The 23,163-nt window shown below is 38.7% G+C and overlaps 1 protein-coding gene across 5 annotated transcripts in view; it reads right to left on the bottom strand.

The window, feature by feature from the left end:
- Positions 1-602: 602 nt before the first annotated feature.
- Positions 603-23,163, bottom strand: part of SLC38A4 (solute carrier family 38 member 4) — an 85,752-nt gene continuing 63,191 nt past the window's right edge. For 3 of the 5 annotated variants that reach the window (XM_010805041.4, XM_024991828.2, XM_005206389.5), the window contains exons 7-16: positions 20,405-20,486; positions 20,236-20,318; positions 20,081-20,139; positions 18,926-19,201; positions 18,715-18,794; positions 17,535-17,635; positions 15,203-15,327; positions 6,522-6,666; positions 5,042-5,139; positions 603-2,868 (exon numbers count right to left, since the gene is read on the bottom strand). In XM_010805041.4, the coding sequence (XP_010803343.2) occupies positions 2,767-2,868; positions 5,042-5,139; positions 6,522-6,666; positions 15,203-15,327; positions 17,535-17,635; positions 18,715-18,794; positions 18,926-19,201; positions 20,081-20,139; positions 20,236-20,318; positions 20,405-20,486 (1,151 nt within the window). In that variant the 3' untranslated portion in view covers positions 603-2,766. The remainder of the gene's footprint in view (positions 2,869-5,041; positions 5,140-6,521; positions 6,667-15,202; positions 15,328-17,534; positions 17,636-18,714; positions 18,795-18,925; positions 19,202-20,080; positions 20,140-20,235; positions 20,319-20,404; positions 20,487-23,163) is intronic. The other 2 variants (NM_001205943.3, XM_059886483.1) reach the window with 2 other exon arrangements.

Here is a 23,163-nt window from a genome sequence, read left to right as displayed (position 1 = left end):
GAAACGAAAATCACGGTGAGATAATTTTCCACACCTACTTGAAGGGCAGCAAAGTACAAAAGACAATGTCAACTGCTGGCAGGGATGTGGAGCAACTAGAACTCGTGTATATTACTGGTGAAAATGAAAACGGTAGAACCACTTTGGAGAATGACTTGGAAGTTTCTTAGAAAGTTAAGCATACACTTAATGTATGACCTGTCAGTCCCACTACAAGTTCATTTCTACCCAGTTCTCAGCACTCCCATGTTGCTTTCCCTTCTCCCAAATATTTCAGATCTTTAACTATTTTCATCCTTCTTCTATTCCCTCTTTTTCCATCCCAGATAAATTCTTCATTAATTCACCATTAAGAGAGTCGTTTCTTCCACATTCATTCTAGGATGATACAAAACAAGCATGATTTCAAATTAGCTGTGTATTTTGCCAGAATAAGATGGCAACTATTTTCTGAAAGCTATAAATATTAGTTTTATGTCAGAGTAACAATAAAAATGGAACATATACCAATATAAAAGAGACAATATTAAGATTTAAAATATGTTTTCACTTATAAATAATATTTTTCATGCCTTCAACAATAGAAAGAAAATTACATCATAGTCATTTGAAAAATTCATTTATTATATACCAATATACACTTTCTGTAATAAAAAAAAAAGCCTCCCAATATATTGAACCATCCTGTAAATGAAATAAGAAAATAAAATTTTCATCTGTTTATAAATGGGGCTAAATTAACCAGTACAATATACCATATGTATGCCTGTCCTGCAGTCTATGTGAACTCTAATCCTGAAAATGGCCATGAGGAAAAAATGACGCTTTATTATTTGGCGCTGTAGTATTGCTCTTGAATATTTATATAATTTTACATGTTGATACTTTCAAGTGAGTCATTTCAAATGTAAAGCATTTAAAATATATACAGATGTTACAGCTTTTCAGTTTTTTGGATCAATCCATTGTATTTACATTTAAATACATTCAGATCAAACATTTTTAACACTCAGAAGGCACCTCTTTCCCATTTTCTATTTTGATACTCTCTTTAGATGAATTGAAAATAGAAATATATCTTAAAAATGCTATTTGGTAAATAATAGTAAGTGAGAAGTCGTGATAGTTTCTAGTAATGCTCAATTTCCCTAATAAAGTGCACCATTTTACAATATTATGCCTCTAGAGAATAATACATAAAACAAATATATATTTAAGTAAGGCACATTCCAGCAAAAACTATTGAAATATGATTTAATATTATCATACTAACATAACACCTGTATTTCATACTAGGCTATACCAAAATATACAACAAATGTGCTTGCTACTGATTGAGATAAAAAGGAGCAAATCTAGAAATTCTAGGCAATGAGTACTAATTTTTAAATCCATTTCATGTAACTGTGTTGTAAAAGTGAGCGAGAATAGTAATTTGCATCTCTTTGTAGTGTTAGCACTTTTGTTTTTATAGACAATAGCTCAAGACTGTATTAAATGGCAAATCAATGTTAGCAAACACCTATTCAAGCTAAAATGAACTAAATCCTATTTTAGACCTGCTAAATTAAAAGAACTACCTTAGTATTGATAATTATTTGCAAATAGGACACTCATTTTCTTGTAGATGATTATGGTAATATTGTAAACACTGAAGAAGAGCATTACCAAACTATTGAATATATCACTCAGGTTTCAAATTTAACATATGCCCAATAGACAGATACATACATGGGGATTTTTGAGCCTATCAACTCAATTCCCTACCCCCACCCCCCATAACATAAATGTTTGACTGTGAAGAGAGAAAACTACACATGTAAAAAATAAAAATCAAATGTACCATACATTAAAACTCTGATAACCACAGAATAAGATTATATACATAAACATAAAGCAATCACAGTTTCCTGCACTGAATGTTTATCAAATAAAAATGTATTAAACAATACTGGGTAGTGTAGCTCCACATGAATAGTGGTATTCTAAAAATTCTGAATGAAAATGGAAGACGAGAGGGAGGGCATTGTTCAGTGACAAAAGTATGACAAGAGGACTGCGAATAACATTAATAAATGCTTCCAGAACATTCAGTATAGCAATAAGCATTGTTTTGCTGGTGCTCTATAATTTCAGTAAAGCCCCTCTCTATGTTTCATAAGATGTTTTAATATTTACAGAAGAATGATTGAATGAAGAAGTCATTAATTTAATGTCACAAGTGGGATGGGCAAAATTTTTTGTTAGTGTTGAGCATAAAATGCTCCAGCCTAGTGTCTGATCACTCATGTAACTTGTAGAGACAGTTCACAATACATGTCTTTAAATAGACCTGGAGTATTTGGTGCAAGATTGAGGGAAGGCATTAAATGGTGATAGCTTTGCCATCAGGGCATTTTTGCTTGATGTTCTGAGAATACAGAAATTTGGTACTTTTGCGGGGAGAGGGAAAAGAGTATTATCTGATGATCATTACATGCAGCTACTCTTATTCTGCATACGCAAAAGCAAAAATACATCATCACACACTGCTCTAGTAAAACCTGGGTGGAAATGTGCACCACAGATTTTAAACATATAAATAGCCATTTGTGACAAAAATGATGATTTTCTCTTCTGTAGGTGCTTGGTAATATTGCTGGTAAACATCTTTGGAATCTTCCTGTTACTTCCTATGAATAACATGCCAAACAAGACAACTAAAATGTCTTTGGGAGCATAATTGGTAACCATCTCCAACAGGAAAAGATAGTATTTTTCCTTGGGTTAGTGATGCTTGGAATTTGGAGGATCATAAATCCAGTCAATTATAATGAGTGCCATGCTTCCCATCATGAAGATGATGCCAACCACGAGGAAAATTAAAGCCTGTAAGTCAGAAAGAACTTGTTAGGGAACACAGAAATTATACTTCCTTAGTGCAGTTTGCTTTCATAAGCTGTTTACTTAAGACAGCCATTTGATTTGCATATTGAATTGTATTATTCTTATAGCTGCCCATGCCTAGCAGTTAACCAATTTAGAACCCTACCTCAGGAAAGAGGGAAAGAATACGATAGTAGAGAGATTTAATCCAAATGTTCAATACAGAAAAATGGTTAATTGATTTGGTACATAAAATAATGGAATACCCTGTAATCCTTACAAACCAAGTAATAGAAAAAGATTAAATGACTTACGGAGGGCTCACAATCTTTTAGGTGAAAAGGGGCAGGTTATAAAAGAGTAGCATGTATGATATGATTAAATTTTTTTAAAAGCAAACAAAACAGAGCCTAGTGGCACTAGTGGTAAAGAACCCCTGTCAATGCAGGAGACATAATATGAAATGCAGGTCTGATCCCTGGGTCGAGGAGATCCCCTGGAGTGGGGCATGGCAACCTACTGCAGTGTTCCTGCCTAGAGAATCCCCAGAGGACAGAGGAGCGTGGCGGGCTACAGTCCATGGGGTCACAAAGAGTCGGACATGACTGAAGAGGCCTGAGCACACACACAATATAATGTGCATTGCATATTTCTTGAAAAAAAAAAGCCTCAAGGTATATGTGTGTGTATTAATACGTAATTACATATACATATACTAGTTTTTCCAGTAGTCATGTATGGATGTGAGAGTTGGACTATAAATTCTTCTTCTGAGTGCAGAAGAATTGATGCTTTTGGAACTGTGGTGTTGGAGAAGACTCTTCAGAGTCCCTTGGACTGCAAGGAGATCCAACCAGTCCATTCTAAAGGAAATCAGTCCTGGGTGTTCATTGGGAGGTCTGTTGTTGAAGCTGAAACTCCAATACTTTGGCCACCTGATGTGAAGAGCTGACTCATTTGATAAGACCCTGAGGCTGGGAAAGATTGAAGGCAGGAGGAGAAGGGAACGACAGAGGATGAGATGGCTGGATGGTATCACTGACTCAATGGACATGAGTTTGGGTAGGCTCTGGGAGTTGGTGTTGGACAGGGAGGCCTGGCGTGCTGCAGCTCATGGGGTCGCAAAGAGTCGGAAACAACGGAGCGACTGAACTGAACTGAACTGAACATATACATATATGCCTATACTTGTAATATACCTGTAATTACATAAACATATAAATATTTCACAAATTTAACACTAAAAGGGGCCTTATAGACTACCACATAGACTTCCTAATTCTACATAAAAAGAAACAGCAACTGAAATCTTTTTTCACTAAGAAGGATCTAGGATATAATTTTACTCACTTTTATATCCAGTCAAACTGAAAAAGTGATTTACCAAGGTCACAGTGCTATAAAAGTCGAAGCAGAATGGACTACAAAGAGTGGAAATCTGGGGGCAAGATGATGGGAGGAGCTTTTGATACCAAACTTTCCTAAAGTCCCCAAACCATCCTGAGAGGAGAATGACTCACAGGCAAAATTCAGGGTCAGTCAGTCAGAGGCGCTTTTCAAGGCTTAATACAAGACTTTATTAAGCAGTCATAGATAATATTTAATATTGAATAATTATTTCTAGTATACATTTTTGTAGTACTATTGTGGGAAAAACATATATACTCCCCAGGTTAATAGGACTATAAATTACACGGAAAGAGACTAACTGGACAACAGATGGTTCTGTTCTTAGTCCACAGGGGACAACAAGGCACTGAGAAGGGAAAAAGAAAAGCAACATTTTTGGGCCTCACCTAGTGACTGTGACCAAAATGTTTATATTTTTTCATAACGCTGCTAAGGAGCCTAATTCCTTCCTGCATATTTTCCTGTGGATAGTGCAACAATAGCTTGGTGGTAGAAACTGTTATAAATGTATGCCTGTGGGCAAACTCCATTAGCATTTGACAGGTAGGAAGGACTTAGCACAAGCTATTTAATATGTGAAGAGAAGAAATCCCAGAATCATCTCAGGGCTAGAAATCTACACCTCTCTTTTTTCCACCAGAGAGTTCCAGCCATCTTCGATTTTCAGTTCTTGTACATCAACTCAGTTTTTGGAACATGTGCATACATTTCCTGGTTTACTCTAAATAGTGGAAACTTAAAGGGAGAAATTGTAAACCTTACTTACCCCGACCTTTTGGGGTGACCTAAAAGGTTCTTTCTTGACAAGTTTAAGATAGAAAACTGCTGGAAGGATGAAGATCAGCATAGTGGCAGAAGAAGCCCCTGAGGAAAGACACAGGACAAGTCAGTCTTACTCAACAGGCAGAGATGCAAGGGCATACACTCAAAAGAAACCAAGTCTAAAACTACCCTTAGCAAAGCACAAAAAGCACTATAAGCTCATGGTTTGTTGTTCAGTCACTTAGTCATGTCCAACTCTTTGTGACCCCAGGGACTGCAGCATGCCAGGCTTCCCTGTCCTTCACCATTTCCCAGAGTTTACTCAAACTCATGTCCATTGAATTAATGATGCCATCCAACCATCTCATCCTCTGTCGCCCTCTTCTCCTGCCCTCAATCTTTCCCAGCATCAGGGTCTTTTCCAATGAGTTGGCTCTTCGCTTCAGGTGGCCGAAGCATTAGCCCATGGATGTTTATTCAAAACAAAATATATTTATAAATAAAATTAAAATGCATCTAACATCATAGGTGCCTAGTAGAAATACATAACACATGATAAACAACAAAAAGGCCGAGTGTTGTAGGTTTAAAGGAAATTAGTAATATAAACACATACTGCTCTGCTAAGTCACTTCAGTCGTGTTCGACTCTGTGCGACCCCATAGACAACAGCTCACCAAGTTCCCCTGTCCCTGGGATTCTCCAGGCAAGAACACTGGAGTGGGTTGCCATTTCCTTCTCCAATGCATGAAAGTGAAAAGTGAAAGTGAAGTCGCTCAGTCGTGTCCGACTCCTCGACTCCATGGACTACAGCCTACCAGGCTCCTCTGTCCATGGGATTTTCCAGGCAAGAGTACTGGAGTGGGGTGCCATTGAACTCCTCACACACCCTTCTGATCCACTTCTAACTTTTCAAGTTGCTTACATCTGTGTTTTTATATTGTTTTATAAAGTTTTATATTGTACTTAAAATGTGAGTAAACCCTCAAATCAGCAGAATGGAAAATTAAATATATTAATGGGTCACCCAGTTAAAAGAAAAAATATGTTTACAAAGTCAATCTCCTCTTTCTCCAAAGATATCCTTTAATCCTAATCTGATACTCACAGACCATTTAAGTAGAATCTACCTTCTTTCCTCTTTTTTTTTTTTTCTTGATGCAGAGTTAAGACCTCAGTCCAAACCCTGGGTTCACTCCAACATGATTTAACTTCTATAGGGCTAAGCTGCATTGTTTGTCAGAAAATGCAGCTAGATTAGATGATCTATAAGGTAGGTTTTAGCACCAACACTTTCTGGTCCTGTCCATCAAGTCCAGTGTCACCTAGGAGGAAGGGATGGTGACCAACTGGAGCCCAGTTGGGCTACTCGGAATTCTAAGAGCCTGAGATGGACTGGGATCCTTGACCTCCCATCACTGGTTCCCTGCTCTCCATTTATGGACAGCTCGAGTTGACTAAATAAAAGCCTTTTGGAAACTTACCTATGAATCCAAAGATGTATTTTATAGTTGGCACAAGGATGACCAAAACATTATTAAGAGCAATAATTATGGCTGCAATCAGGAAATGCCTTATCCAGCTGAATGGTCTTTTGGGAAATAACAGTGTGGTCACTGATGTGCGAATCTGCAACAGGAAAGTTCAAAGGCAAGGTCAGTGCTTTGTGTTGTTTTTTTATTGAAAGTTCAGTTACAATGTTATGTTAGTTTCAAGTACACAGCAAATTGATTCAATTATACATATATATTTTACATATTTATACATGTAAATGTATATTACATATATTTATACATATATTATACATATTCAATTATACATATAATTATACATATTTATGTATGACTATATATATTGTCTTTCAGATTCTTTTCCGTTATAGATTATTACAAGATATTGACTGTAGTTTCCTCTGCTACACAGTAGGTCCTTGTTATCTATTTTATATACAGTAGTGTATATATGTTAATCCCAAACACCTAATGTATTTCCCTTCCCACTCCCACTATCACCTTTGGGTCACTGCTTTGTTTTCATCTACTTTTTCAAATATTCTCATCCCTCTAAAGCATTTTCTTTGTTTTTCTTTTCCCCCAGAACAGATCTTGATGCTGATATTTTTCCAAAAATGTAAAAAATTGTGGCAAAGTACAGATAACATAAAATGTATCATCTTAACCATTTTTAAGTCTCTAGTTCAGTGGTATTAGGTGCATTCATATTGTTGTGTAAGTTTGATGCTGATTTTTGATGTTTGGGAGGGAGTCACTTTTCCTTGGTAACCTATCTTGTGCTCACTTTCTCAGTTTTCAGAATTTTTTTCTTTAAAACAATCTCAGTCAGAAAGAGATAAAAGAACAGATAAATAAGATATATAATTCAGAGACACAGAAAAACCCCTGTTGATTTCTAATTATGTCTCATCAGCCTGGATTAAGTATGAAGGGCAAGCACTGAATTTATTTGCATATGATTGTGAGCAGAACTTTTACCAACCTAGCATCTCTTAAATTCACACTTTAACATTTTTATCACCTGGTATTTTAAGAAACATGATACTTTTTGTGTTTACTTCTTTCTTTCCCACCCCCCCTTCCCCGCCCCAGTATAGATTATAAATGCACAAAAGGCAAAGAACAAGACCTAGCAATCTTAACATTCCTCAGAGTTTCTATCTTAGTGTCTCACATGCAGAAGGCACCAATAAATGTTGATGAATTGAACAGAACAAATCTTTCCCCTCCCTTCAGGATTCTTATGAGATTTCAGTCCTATTGCAGCAGCTGAAATAACTAGGTAAAGGGTCAGGGAGGCTCCAATTGTAGCATCGGCTCAAGTTACCCTGATGTAACTGGATGAAAAGATCCTTGTGGGTAGAGGGAGGGAGAGCCTTTTATGTTTGTACAGCTTAACAAAGTTGAAAATATTCTTATCTTTGGAATCTTTTAGGAGACACTTTTGGACTTAGTGGAATTAGTTTATTGGCTTTGCAATAAATGAGCACTTCAGTTAAGCTAGGACTTCCTATTTTTAGAAATGTGGAATTGATTTTCACTTTAAACTTTTGCTTCTGAAGTCTCTTAATAGTGCAAAGATTGGAATTCACTGAAGAGAAAAGTAAAATATATTTTGAAACACACATGCAAATAACAAAAACTTTGAGTTGAATTGCCTCAGTTTCTAATGTAGCATTCTTTTCATGCCAGTCCACCAAAAATTAAAGCTATCTGTTTAGGTTTAAAAAGAAGTTTCATTTCCAGAATGGCAAATCTGTATAGTCTCTGGAAACAGTTTAAGAGTGAGTTTGTAATGGATTTTAAAAATTGGATGAGTGAAAATTACACAACTCTGAAAAGTAGACTGAGGAAAACAAAAGCTTTGACTTTGTTTTTCCTAATAGTTTATTAATTCTACATTATGTCTGACAATTCGTGCTTATTCAATGCTGTCCAAACTTAACACACTTAAAATAAGCTTTCTGTGGTTTTAAGGATTTATTTGTCTGAAAGTGATAAAGTTATAGCATAAACAAGTAGAATACAGGTTATTTTCAGGCAGGGGGTCACATGTTTGTGCTTTTTATTCCTTTGTTGTAATAATGTCTTTAACTGTTTAAGCTAAGTTAGAGACAAGCCTAGAGAAGGTAATGGCACCCCACTCCAGTACTCTTGCCTAGACAATCCCATGGATGGAGGAGCCTGGTAGGCTGCAGTCCATGAGGTCACTAAGAGTTGGACACGACTGGCGACTTCACTTTCACTTTTCATTTTCATGCATTGGAGAAGGAAATGGCAACCCACTCCAGTGTTCTTCTCTGGAGAATCCCAGGGACAGAGGAACCTGGTAGGAGGCTGTCTATGGGGTCGCAGAGAGTCTGACACGACTGAAGTGACTTAGCAGTAGCAGCAGCAGAGACAAGCCTATGTGTACTGGGTGTCTGAATGTAAATAAATACAGTTTCCTAAGATCTCATGGCTCTCAGAAACATTACAATTTGGCTTAATGATGTAAGAGTACAGAAAGCTTATAGGAATAATGGTTGAAGTAAATGGTGAAAGCTTGTGCTTCAGAATGAACAAGGAATAACAAAATCCCCAAAAGGACTGAAGACGTATAGAGTTGCCCAGTTATTCCTAAAATGGGCGACAGGGCAAAGAGGGAGATGGGAGATTGCTGGTGGTGGTAGATGGTGGAAAAAAATAGAATGAAACTTGCTAGTCATTCCACATAAGAACACTGCCTTGCGGGGTGAGCCTGGAATCTTGAGGTCCCCAGCAGCTTTACCTATGTCAGGACAGAGGTGACTCTGGCTTATTACTGACTTATCTCAGTGTCCTTTTCTCTACTGACACAAACTGATAAGAACCTGGAAATGTGGGTCAGATACTGTGGGGACACAAGTCCCCCAGAGTGATTCCAGTCACGTTCCATGCAGCTCTAGAGAAAACATTTCCAGATTTAATGTTCCGAACAGGAGCCTATTAGGAGGTACTGTGTTCTAATATGCAGGCCCAATGGGAAAGTGAGAAATGTGGAGGCCAACTGGAAAGGGGGAGACTTCATTCTCAACTCAAAAAGAAAAAAAATCCATTCTATTGCTTAGAAGTGAACCACACTTCACTTAACAGGATTGTGTAGGACAAAGAGTGTAAGAAATACCGATGGTCACTGTGCTATTCCAGACATAGAAACATCTGCCATATTTCTATGCCTACATCCATATTCACTTCAAAAGAGGAAATCTGAAGGCAACATAAGTGAAAAGAATGGTTTTACTAAAATAAAATGAAATAGAAGTAGCTAGAGGATCCGATTGGGGGCAGGAAGAGAGGAAGATGACAGAGGATGAGATGGCTGGATGGCATCACCTACTCGATGGACATGAGTTTGAGTGAACTCCGGAATTTGGTGATGGACAGGGAGGCCTGGCGTGCTGCGATTCATGGGGTCGCAAAGAGTCGGACACGACTGAGCAACTGAACTGACTGAACTGAACAGAGGATCTGAGACATGATCTCTCTTTTGTCTTAAAGAGAAAAAGGTGCAGTGAGTAGAATTTGAGTTTTTGCTGAAAATGTCGATTCCATAATAGACAACCCAGCTGCATATCACCTTCTCCAGCTAAGAAAGAAAAAATGTTGAGCAGCTTGTAGAAAAACTAACCTTAATTCTCTTTATTTGTTCAATAAACACTTTGTGCCTTTTCTAAAAAGGAAAATGCTATCTGGAAAAAAGAAAGACAATAAATGGAGAGACAAAAGGAAAACCCAACCACAACTGACAACAAAACCCTTGTTATCTCTTCTTGGGCTCCTAAGAAAAATGACCAACAGATTTGTTGAAAAATGACCAACAGATTTGTTGAAAAATGGAGAACACCAAAAATACCTAAAACTGATAGATTTTAATCCAGATTAAACCTAATCCATTTTAGGTTTTGCTTGTTTTATTATTTATGTGTGGGGATATCAAAACAAAGTAAATAAACTTATTGGTCAAGAGTTTCTTAATTCAAAGAAACTCATCAGAAGAACCATGCTATTTGACTCAGCATGCGACACATGGAAAATTTTGGGTTGAAATTGGAAGAAACAAAGAAATGCAGCACAACCAATTTCTATCATTTTGGGAGAGAAGTGACTAAATGCAGCCTGAATGTATTTGACTAGGGCAAGGAGGCCAAACTCGTTTTTATGTCATCCATCAAAGCATGGAGGCTTGGTTCAGGTAGCCAAGATCCTCACTCAAACTGAAGTTCATGGCAGATGTTGGCAAGGGGGAGAGTCTATGTCTTTTTTGCTAGAAAAGGCAGTTCATACAACTTAAGAAAAGGCAGGCTTCATTTGGAGATCGTCTTCCTTAGCAAATACGTTGAGCTCATCCTATGCCGGTCACCGTGCATAGGCCTAACCTCTAGGGGAAAATGTGGACAATTATATAGACCATCTCAATGTAACATTGTAAGGGTGAGGCAGATTTACAAAAAAAATGTTTCATAACCGCACAGTTGCACTCATCTCACATGCTAGTAAAGTAATGCACAAAATTCTCCAAGCCAGGCTTCAGCAATACGTGAACTGTGAACTTCCTGATGTTCATGCTGGTTTTAGAAAAGGCAGAGGAACCAGAGATCCTATTGCCAACATCTGCTGGATCATGGAAAAAGCAAAAGAGTTCCAGAAAAACATCTATTTCTGCTTTACTGACTATGCCAAAGCCCTTGACTGTGTGGATCACAATCAACTGTGGAAAATTCTGAAGGAGATGGGAATACCAGACCACCTGACCTGCCTCTTGAGAAATTTGTATGCAGTTCAGGAAGCAACAGTTAGAACTGGACATGGAACAACAGACTGGTTCCAAATAGGAAAAGGAGTACATCAAGGCTGTATATTGTCACCCTGCTTATTTAACTTCTATGCAGAGTACATCATGAGAAATGCTGGGATGGAAGAAGCACAAGCTGGAATCAAGACTGCCAGGAGAAATATCAATAACCTCAGATATGCAGATGCCACCACCCTTACGGCAGAAAGTAAAGAGGAAAGTGAAAGTGGAGAGTGAAAAAGTTGGCTTAAAGCTCAACATTCAGAAAACGAAGATCATGGCATCCAGTCCCATCACTTCATGGGAAATAGATGGGGAAACAGTGGAAACAGTGTCAGACTTTATTTTTGGGGGGCTCCAAAATCACTGCATATGGTGACTGCAGCCATGAAATTAAAAGACGCTTCCTCCTTGGAAGGAAAGTTATGACCGACCTAGGTACCATATTCAAAAGCAGAGACATTACTTTGCCAACAAAGGTCCATCTAGTCAAGGCTATGGTTTTTCCTTTGGTCATGTATGGATGTGAGAGTTGAACTGTGAAGAAGGCTGAGTGCCGAAGAATTGATGCTTTTGAAGTGTGGTGTTGGAGAAGACTCTTGAGAGTCCCTTGGACTGCAAGGAGATCCAACCAGTCCATTCTGAAGGAGGTCAGCCCTGGGATTTCTTTGGAAGGAATGATGCTAAAGCTGAAACTCCAGTACTTTGGCCACCTCATGCGAAGAGTTGACTCATTGGAAAAGACTCTGATGCTGGGAGGGATTGGGGGCAGGAGGAGAAGGGGACGACAGAGGCAGAGGATGAGATGGCTGGATGGCATCACTGACTCGATGGATGTGAGTCTGAGTGAACTCCGGGAGTTGGTGATGGACAGGGAGGCTTGGCATGCTGCGATTCATGGGGTCGCAAAGAGTCGGACACGACTGAGCGACTGAACTGAATTGAACTGAACTGAATGTTGAATGAAAATACATATTGAAGGATAGCAGTTACTTATGTGTTCTGAAATTTGGTTCTAATGGTCAATTTTGGTTTTAATGGGCATTGGATGGGAAATGCTTCCAGACCACAATGGGAAATACATCTAATGGGAAATATGTTGCCATTCTTGATAGTCAGATTTGTGCCAACGCCTTATCTGTTAAACAGGGGAAGAATTTCTATGGTCAATCTGGATTGTTAATGTCAAAGTGAAATGATCATCATCAAATGAAAGGCTAACTTCTACTTCCCGTGATTATGACTGCAGCCATCAGTGTCATCTGTAAGTAATGCATTAGCTCAACCGTTACCAGCTAGCTGGGTAACCCAACCAAGTCCATTAATCTTCCGAGACCTTGGCTTGAAAGCACCACATTTAGGGCTTATGAATAAAAAATAAAAAACAATGCAGAAGCACATAACAGATTTCTTTTATAAAATGCTTTGATTCAACAATGATATGAGTGCCCACTGTATGCCAAAATTTAATCAGTAATATCTTTACACACAAAAAGAAGGGTTCCAGATATTCTTTTCTTGGCAATGCTGTCTGCTTGAAAATTTTACCCTATGGTACAGTTTCTAAAGGAGATCAGTCCTGGGATTTCTTTGGAAGGACTGATGCTAAAGCTGAAACTCCAGTACTTTGGCCACCTATTGCAAAGAGCTGACTTATTTGAAAAGACCCTGATGCTGGGAGGGATTGGGGGCAGGAGGAGAAGGGGACGACAGAGGTTGAGATGGCTGGATGGCATCACCGACTCGATGGATGTGAGTTTGGGTGAACTCCGGGAGTTGGTGATGGACAGGGAGGCCTGGCGTCCTGCAGTTCATGGGGTTGCAAAGAGTCGGACACGACTTCATGACTGAACTGAACTAACCGTTTCTGTCTACAGCTGTCTTCTGCTTTATACCTACAATGGGGCTGATTTTAGGCTAAAGCTGTGTGCACGACATTTGAAATACTTTCAGATAAATGAGAGACAAGACATTATTTAAAAGTAAACTCTTAGCTGCCGTTGTAATAAAGATCTAATTTCATGCACTCATGAAAAAGGAATGTGCCAACAAATATTTCAGCACACAAGCTGCATTTAAAGTGACCACAGTGTCATTATGTGACTAGCCCTCATGTGTTTGGCCCTGTATGGAACATTCTGTACAAGACAGTGCTGACTACTGTGCTGCTAATTTTCCCCCTAAAATGAATGGTAAATTCAGTGTTTATGAAAGGAAGGAGAGTTGGCAGGCAAGTGCAGACTTGTGTTTCTCCATAGGTAGTGGTTTTAAATTGTAATTCAAGTCTCCACAACCAGCCCTGCTCTATGATCCCCTAACAACTGACCCCAATAGTAAATGCCATGAAGGGACTGTCCCAATACCAGTCTGGCAAGAGGGTATGTGTCAGTCTTAGAAGCATTAAAAAGATATATGATGGATAATATGACTATTTTTTTAAAGGAAATTTGGTTGTAGTGTGTCATTTACTTAACATGAATCTCTTTCTCATTCACCTTCAAGAATCAGATTAAATAGGGTGACTTTTGAATGTTAAGGTAGCATAATAGCACTAGGAGGCAAAAAAATGAAATATCTTCAGAACTGTGGTGAAAATGCAATATAATCTGAAAGTGAACGTGGTTTTGGCTTTCAAACTTCAAAAGTTGTATGAATTACTACTCATTTCTACTAATCTATGAGAAGCTCAAGATCTGCTTTTTTAAATTTTAGTTTAAAAATAAATTTCAATCTCAATAAAACCATAAAACAAATAAATATATAGAAATAAATGGAAAAATATCAATACAGTATACTAATGCATATATATGGAATTTAGAAAGATGGTAACAATAACCCTGTGTACGAGACAGCAAAAGAGACACTGATGTATAGAACAGTCTTATGGACTCTGTGGGAGAGGGAGAGGGTGGGAAGACCTCCCAAATGTCATTTGGGAGAATGACATTTAAACATGTAAAATATCATGTAAGAAACGAGTTGCCAGTCCAGGTTCGATGCACGATATTGGATGCTTGGGGCTAAGTGCACTGAGACGACCCAGAGGGATGGTATGGGGAGGGAGGAGGGAGGAGGGTTCAGGATGGGGAACACATGTATACCTGTGGCGGATTCATTTTGATATTTGTCAAAAATAATACAATTATGTAAAGTTTTAAAATAAAATAAAATTTTTTTAAAAAAGAGGAAAAAAAAAAAGAAATAAATTTGGTGATTTTTTTTCCCTACATTTGAAAAGTACTTCAGTTCAGTTCAGTTCAGTCGCTCAGTCGTGTCCGACTCTGCGACCCCATGAATCGCAGCACGCCAGGCCTCCCTGTCTATCACCAGCTCCCGGAGTTCACCCAAACTCATGTCCATCAAGTCGGTGATGCCATCCAGCCATCTCATCCTGTGTCATCCCCTTCCTCCTGCCCCCAATCCCTCCCAGCATCAGGGTCTTTTCCAATGAGTCAACTCTTTGCATGAGGTGGCCATAGTATTGGAGTTTCAGCTTAGCATTTAAAAATACTTGCTCTATGGAATTCCCTGGCAGTTCAATGGTCAGGTCTCTGTGCTTTCACTGCTGGGGAGATGGGCTTGATTCCTGGTCGATGAACTAAAATCTGCCAAGCTGGGTGGCTTGGCCAAATTTTTTTTTTAATTTTAATAAGTAAATAAATAATAAAACCTAAAAATACTTGCTGTATCTACATAGTACATAGTCAGTAGGTTCAAAAGGCTATATAAAATATAATGTTCTCAGGAATTGCATTTGAATTGAATCAACATCAAGTCAGAGCATATGTACTAATCTATGTGGTCAAGCAGCATTCTTTTACCAAACCCAGGTACTTACAGGGAATAGCACTATGGGCACAGTTAGTGTTACTGCCATAAGAACAGCCAGGCGTACCATGAGGAGAGGGGTGTCAAATGTGTACACTTTGCTGTAAGCATGAAGCAATTCATCTTCAACTTCTCCTGCAAAGAGGAAGAGGAGAATGAGTCCGCTAGTGTAGTCAAATCGGCACTGCTCACCTTTGACAACATTTTATAGGAAGAGCACAGTATAGCAGGAAGAACCCAGATCTGAGAATCCAGACACCTCTGTTTTTATCCTGTCTCAACTTATTAGTTGTGTGTGTGTGCTAAGTCACTTCAGTCGTGTCCAACTCTGTGTTCCTATGGACTGTAGCCCACCAGGCTCCTCTGACCTTGGGATTCTCCAGGCAAGAATACTGGAGTGGGTTACCATGCCCTTCTTCAGGGGATCTTCCCAACCCAGGGATTGAACCTGCCTCTGCTGCGTCTCCAGCATTGCAGGCAGATTTTTTACTGCTCGGCCACCTTGTGTGATCTTTATTCAAATGAACAAAGGGTCCTGAAATTTGTAAAGTTGCAGATTTAATATAAAATTGGTAAGGCTCTTCTCTGAGTCACTGACATTGTGGTAAATCTCTCTGCTTTACAGAAGCACCACAAAACAGGACAGGCTGAGGTCCTCTGGTTGAAAGGGATGAAACGACTAAGCCTTATCAGACTGTCACTTACATCTTGCCATCTCCTTCGACTCCCACCTACCTAGTGAGCCCTGATGCAGCTTCTCCAAACCCAGTATGGAAACCCTAGGACAAATAATCTCTTAACACTTTTCCAAGCTCAACAGTTATGACCCCATCATTACTCTCATAGACGTATTCTTGGACTTTGTCAAGTTTTTGTTTGTCTCACTGAGTTGAGACTCATTAGACTAAGTAACTGCAAGGAAATCAAACCAGTCCATCCTAAAGGAAATCAGTCCTGAATAGTCATTGGAAGGACTGATGCTGAAGCTGAAACTCCAATACTTTGGCCACTTGATGCAAAGAACTGACTCATTGGAAAAGACCCTGATGCTGGGAATGATTGAAGGCAGGAAGAGAAGGGGACGACAGAGGATGAGATGGCTGGATGGCATCACCAACTAGATGCACATGAGTTTGAGCAAGCTCTGGTAGTTGGTGATAGATAGGGAAGCATGGTGTGCTGCAGTCCATGGGGTCACAAAGAGTCAGACACCACTGAGCAAGTGAACTGAACTGAGACTAAGTAATAATGCAAAGATGAAGTAGTATGATTGCTATAGAGTCTTTCAGTGAATAATGCCCTAAGTTTAAGATGCTGCCCTCCTGGAAAACACAGTTCATTCAGGATTCCAGGCACACATGATAAGGAAATACTTATAGAATCAGATGTATTCTGATTTTCCGACTCCTTCCCTCGAAATCAAAGGAGGATAAAAATACTATCAATGACATTGTCCTGACTTTCATTAATTTACAACCAGCAGAGTTTATGCCCAATCTAAACCAGAGCTTGGTTAAAAACCAAATATTAGTCAAAAAGAAAAAAACCCAAGCAAATGGTGCCCTCTCCAGCGTCTTCCTCCCCAACTTGTCTTGCAATCAATTTAATTTACTGAGTCAGTCAGAAAAAAATACAAAACTATAGACAGTTTTATTTTAAAAATATATGTAAGTTGATAACATTGGTTAATATTAATGTTTGATTCCCTGAGATTCATCTCTAGGGCCAGTGCTTCAGGGAAGAGAAGAACAATCCTGCTCCTTTTGTATCCATAGAAGAAATATTTTCAGCATAATCCAATGTGACCAGAATCACTTTGTTTTTTGACAGTATGTCCCCAGATTGAAAGGAATGCTGTCATGTCCCTTTCACTTAGAAACCAGTCACTATAATAGAAGAATGAAATTAGCCAGAAAATGTGTCTAATGCTCCAGGCCTCCAGATCTGACTTGACTGGTAAACAAGAAGCAGGTTCTAACTCAAGGACTTTGCACTTTTTCTGCCATTTGTTTGTTAATTAGTTATTCTACCCAAAGAGCTTTGCAACATACAGCTGAAATACCCTTTATCCCTTAAGAAAAAGAATTATGATTGAGAGGTTTTTTTTTAATAAAATATGAGGGAGTTCACAAATTATTGTAAACTGTTAGGCAGCCTAATTCAATTTTTCTTAAGTCATTTTCTTAGGTCAAATGAGGAGGCTTATATAGCATGCTAATTGAGTATATGCATCTATAGATCATGCTGTTTATTGAGAGTAATTAAAAGAATTATACCTACAGGTTAATGATCTGTCCAACTAGGATTTGCACAAAGAGAATGACTTTGACAGAGTGACCTACCATAAAAGGTTAGGTAACCAAAGAGGGCAGCAAGCAGATACATGACGAGCATCCCTGTGATGGAGACATTCGACACTGTTTGCATCTTCCTCCGGGACCGACTGAAAAACATAAAGGACATTGAGCTTTGATTTTCTGAACTGATGAAAATACTACATTTTTGCCATTTAAAAGCTAAGAACACAATATACGTCTGTGTTGTTCATTTTAAAACCACATTTTTAGTGCAGAAACATCACTTTTTAAAATTCGCCTTCGAGAATTATGGAGGATTTGCTTCCATTTTTCTTAAATGTTACCTCTTCAGTCTTAGAAATAACTATTTTCCTAGAAAAGGATCAGCTTATTTTATGTTGATAAGTACATTTGTCTATTGCACATTTGAGAGTGTAATTGACACAAGGGTCAAGCTGGCTTCTAATGCAGAAAGACTTCATACTTCACAGTGAGATAGATTTGAGGGCAAGAATCCACAAGAACCAACAAAACACTCCTTCTAGGAGTCCAGACTACCTGAAAGCTTGATATTTTTACCTGGACAGCTTCTGGAAACCATTCTGGAGGCACTTGGCTGCTTAAACCATCATCAGGCCTCTAGGGTAATTGCTATCACTTCTCTTTGAGCTAAGATCAAGTGTAGATGAACTACTACATAGGACTTTCCAAGTAAATGGAAGTGCTCTAAAAGTTTTTCAAGAAGTATATCTGAATATATGGGGCAAGTTATTGTTGTTTAGTGAGAACTGAGTATTGAAGTCTGGGTAAAGAAGATGAGAATTATTATATGACACCTTCCCCTCAGGGTAAAAGAAGAAGCTGCTTAGCCAGGCCACCCTAACCATAATTTTTGGTCTGCATAGGTGTGGGTCATTTCCAGCTCAGGTGACATCTTCTTCCCACCAATTTCAAATTCCACATGCCTGCCAAAATCCTTGCAGACATGGGCTCCTCCTCCCCCTGGACCCCTCACCTGGATCATTAGGATGAAGGAGTAGGAGAAAAGAAAGTAGCGAAGGGGCTGATTCATACCTTTGTGGTTAAAACATGTTACTGATGAGTGGTTACAGCATAAACTTTCTGCAAAGACAAAGCTGTAAACTATGCTTCTGTATGAAGCACCTTTGAACATATAAGCACATTTTCAAAGCAAGTTTAAATGTTAAAATGATGGCTGCCTTACTCTTTAAGTTCACTGTAGATAGGAAGGACCTCAGGGTGGCATACAAAAGCAAATGCTAGGATGGGAATTGCATAGGCCGTCTGAAAAACAAAAATAACACCTCATATTTAGCATTCCAACACAGAGGGCTACCTCAGGCCATCTCAGCTTCTGAAATAAAAACTCAGAGACTCCATTGCTAGGCTCTTAGAGGTCTCTGGCTCTCACGTACCCTGGAGTTGAAGACAAAGTATTTGGGCTGACACTTGTCATCACTGTGTGCTTCAAACTCTACTCCACTGCCATGAAGAGAGCCCTTGGCCTGGTTCTCATCGAGTCCGGCAGCATTCTGGTGGGTGTAATCCATCATGAAGTTCACACCACTACTCTCAGTGTTGTTGAGTAACATCACCACGTGCATTGGAACGGTATTGTTGAAAGTCAGATTCCCAACACTGTGATCCAGAATGGGCAGAGGACAGGGTATTTGGAATTTCTTGTAAATCACCTAGACCAGATCATTAACAACAACAACAAAGAGTCAGCCTTTTGAGGAAAACAATGAAACAAAAATCCATATGGTTGGTTTATGGGGTAGATATGAGGGAACTCTGCTGAAGATTCCTCTTAGACTAATGGATGATGGAGACTCCCTATAGCCTCTGTTCAAAGGAAGGAGCTGGAGCTATGGCTGGAGTTGGAGCTATGGTTGGCAACAAGACAGCATTTTGTGTGAATCCATCCTAAGCTTCATGCATACTCTTCCATGAGAAAGATGATCATTTTCTTGCTGCATTTCATCTCTTTCATCTCTTCAAACTAATGAAAATAGTCATCAGAAACTCTTCCTTCCTCCTTTGCCTCTTTGGAGAAATGCTATATGAATGTTGGCATTCATGATATTTGCTGAAATTCCTCCTTTTAGAGGGGAGTGGGATAGGGTGGGAAAGGATTTCTTTCTTTAATTCCCCTTTGGTCACCTTCTCTTCATGGGTAGAATGAGTAAGAGAAAATGGCTGATTCATGCAAATAAGGATAATTCTAGAGTCTATTCATTTATTTTCTGGGTCTCTTCACTTCTTCTTCCTCCACCTTTTTAAACACTGAGTTATTGTCACATTCCTGCTGAAGTGTTCCTTTTGTCCAACTATAACATCTAGTGTGCCTAGAACATACTATTAGCAATGGTCTTGACATTCTAACTCAACTATATTTAAACTCATGACTATTCGTCTCTCATTCCAAATGAGAATACAAGAAAATCGCTTGTGATGCAAGAACTATTTCATGCGAATGATGTGCTTTAACAAAAATTAGGACACCATTTCAAGCGCTGAAAGCATCACATGCCTACCAAGTTACAAGGATCATGTCAAAAATCACTTACCACACTGACAAAAAACACCATGCAAGTAAGAGAAAATCCGCTGGTATAACCAAGGTAACCTAGGAGTTAGGAAATTCCAGAAGGTGAATATGGCATCTACAGTCAGCTTACCTCTTAAAATATGAAATTAAAACCAAAGTGGAAAATGACTTTACCTAAATTTTTAAGAAGAGAAAGTGGAAGAATTATTCCAACAGACACAAATATGACGAGGTAGTTGCCATTGAGATACCATTCTCTAGAAAAGAAAGACCAGAATATTAGGATCAGAAAAGACCAAGTAGAATGAGTCTATCGAAGTTACAGAGAAAACAGAAGACATACCCAGTATTTTCTTCGAGTCCCATGAATGCTCTGATTACTTCAGGTAGTTCATATTTAATGATAAAGAGGTAGCTTGACATGGCTAAAATGGAAAACGTGACAGCTTAGTGGTGTTCATGGCACCAACGTCACAGGCAGTTGTGAGAAGTCCAGGCACTGGGGACATCCCAACTTCTCAGTACTTCCCAAACCGAAAGAAAAGCCACCCACTGTGTATCCTGTATGCCTTCCAAGTTCTTCTCATAAATGGATATTGGGCCCTTTGGCTCTTCCCGATGGACGTTTGCCGACAGTATCAATGCTGATGCTGTGTTAAATCCAGCTCTGGGGTTTTCAGTGAAGCTGCAGTTTTGAAGCTTTCCTGTTAGTAGTCGTCATGGCCTTACACGTATGCCTGTTTGTATCTAAAACTCAGGCAGAGGTTTGACAACCAAAGGTGTCAACCACAAGAGAGGGGGGTAGAACTGCAAGGTGGAGTTGGGTAGAGTACGTGTCACTCTGCCCTCAGTAGGTGGACACCAGTTTAGTCCTGTGTGATCTCCATGAGGGCACACAAAATCTCAGACTGCTGATTCTCCAAATTGGAGTCATACTGGATTGATAAAGAAGAAAAGTACAAGAGAGGATAGCTTCTCTAACCTTTATCAGTGAAGTGTTTTTCTGTATCTTTTGTCCAAATAAGAAATCATAAAAAAGTGGCAAAATTTCTTGAGCATCTCTATAAGTGATGCACGTGTGAGCATGTACTCTTCTGAAAATTTGACCTATGAAAATGTGCAAACCCTCTCTCTGGAAAAACATTTATATAGACATGCACAATAAGATACAATTTGGGGGTTTTATGCAACATCCCTTTCCAAAGTCCATCCACTCAGTGAAGAATAATACTAATTTGCTATTTCACACATGGTCAAAGGGCTCAACTGAAAATAACACTGACAAGTTTCACATCGCAAGGTTTAAGGGTGTGCTACTTCCTTCTAGTGAAGTTTTGCTAACAGACATTTCAAGCAGCGATCCAAGTTGCAAATTGAACTATTAATAGTTTAAAATATTTCCTTAACCTCAAATAAAAGCAATAATAGTGATAATAGTTCCCCACATGGTTTAGCTTTGCATGTGGCCAGCTGAAAAGCCATGTGAAAGAGGAAGATGCCTCTTATTGTCTTCATTCCACAGCTGAGGATATAATGATTATGAGAGCTTAAATGACATGTCCAATATCACACAGCTTGAAAAATGACAGACCACATCCAAAATATAAGCTCCCTAATTTCAGGCCAGTGTTTCTTCTCTATTGTGAAATGAAATGATTTTTACAATATCTGATGTGTCTTTTGTAAACATGACTTGGTTAATCTTTACAAAGACCTTGGCCAAAGCTAAATCTTACAGAGGGTAAACAGAGGAGATATTTCTGATTAACTAGTTCAGTGAGGTACCATCAATTTTAGAGCTGTTAATTGCTGACTTTCAGTGATGTCACCCCTGTTAATGTGTTTGGTCTTCAAAAATTCAGAATGATCCAGACCTGTCTGGATAATGTCAACATTATTCTGCTAATATTGAAATATCCATGGTCAGTGTTAATTTTTCAGGGGATTGAGGGAATTAAATGTTCTAAATGTGGAATTGCCAAATACAGAAATACAGGTGATTTCTTTTAGGCTACAATAACCATTAATCACACAGAGTAACCAAAATGAGAGATTTTCAGGAATGCTGTATGAAATTTCATCTTACTCCTTTAAAGCCATACTGTGTGTGTGTGTGTGGTGGGGCTTGATTGAGAGACCAAGCTATAGTTTATCCCATTGTTTAGAAGCATACTAGTAGCTACACTTGGAACAATAGACAATGCTGTTGCCACTCAGCCTGTTGGGATCAGTGCTAAGTATGTGTATGTCCAGTTAGTTCTATGGGCCAAATAAGTATATTAGAATACCTGCAAAGGACTCCCATGAAATCCTTAAATTTAAATTTCCTACTATGAAATGCTTGATACTTAAATCTTCATTGTACCTGTTCAGTCGCTAAGCCATGTCCAACTTTTTGTGACCCAATGGACTGCAGCACACCAAGCTCCCCTGTCCTTCACTACCGGAGTTTGTTCACACTCGTGTCCATTGAGTCAGTGATGCCATCCAATCATCTCATCCTCTGTTTCCCCCTTCTTCTCCTGCCCTCAATCTTTCCTAGCATCAGGATGTTTACCAATGAGTCACATCAGGTGGCCAAAGTATTGGAGCTTCAGCTTTAGCATCAGTCCTTCCAATGAACTTTCAGGGTTGATTTCCTTTAGAATTGATTGATTAAATCTTAATAAGGCTGAAAATTTGAACCAAATGTAAAGCAATTTATTTGGTGGAGGCTGGGGGACTTTTATGCTTGGGGCTCAATGCCAGTAAAAAGAATGAAACAATTACTGCCAAATTCTACCTGGGATTGTACTCTTAATATATAAAAATATGACAGGCATAAATACAAATCATTATGATATGACTGGATTTTATTTATCTTCTTACTAACTATCCATTAGTAGGAGCAGTTATAGTTAAAGGTTTTTAAAGAAATTGCTGCATTTTAGAAATCCCAGATAATTCCAGTGATTTTATTAATCAGAAAGAATGGCCTCCTTGCAAGCTCTCTATAGCAGCATTGTTTGCAATAGTAAAAAACTGAAAACATTCCAAAACTGTTCATGGAGTGATTCAGTAAATCAATTACTGTGCATTTGTACAATGGAAAATTCAAAAACC

The sequence above is a fragment of the Bos taurus genome, chromosome 5 (assembly GCF_002263795.3).
Source record: "Bos taurus isolate L1 Dominette 01449 registration number 42190680 breed Hereford chromosome 5, ARS-UCD2.0, whole genome shotgun sequence".
Lineage (NCBI taxonomy): Eukaryota > Metazoa > Chordata > Mammalia > Artiodactyla > Bovidae > Bos > Bos taurus.
The sequence above is the reverse complement of the archived record's forward strand: the minus strand, read 5'-3'. Positions and strand labels throughout refer to the sequence as shown.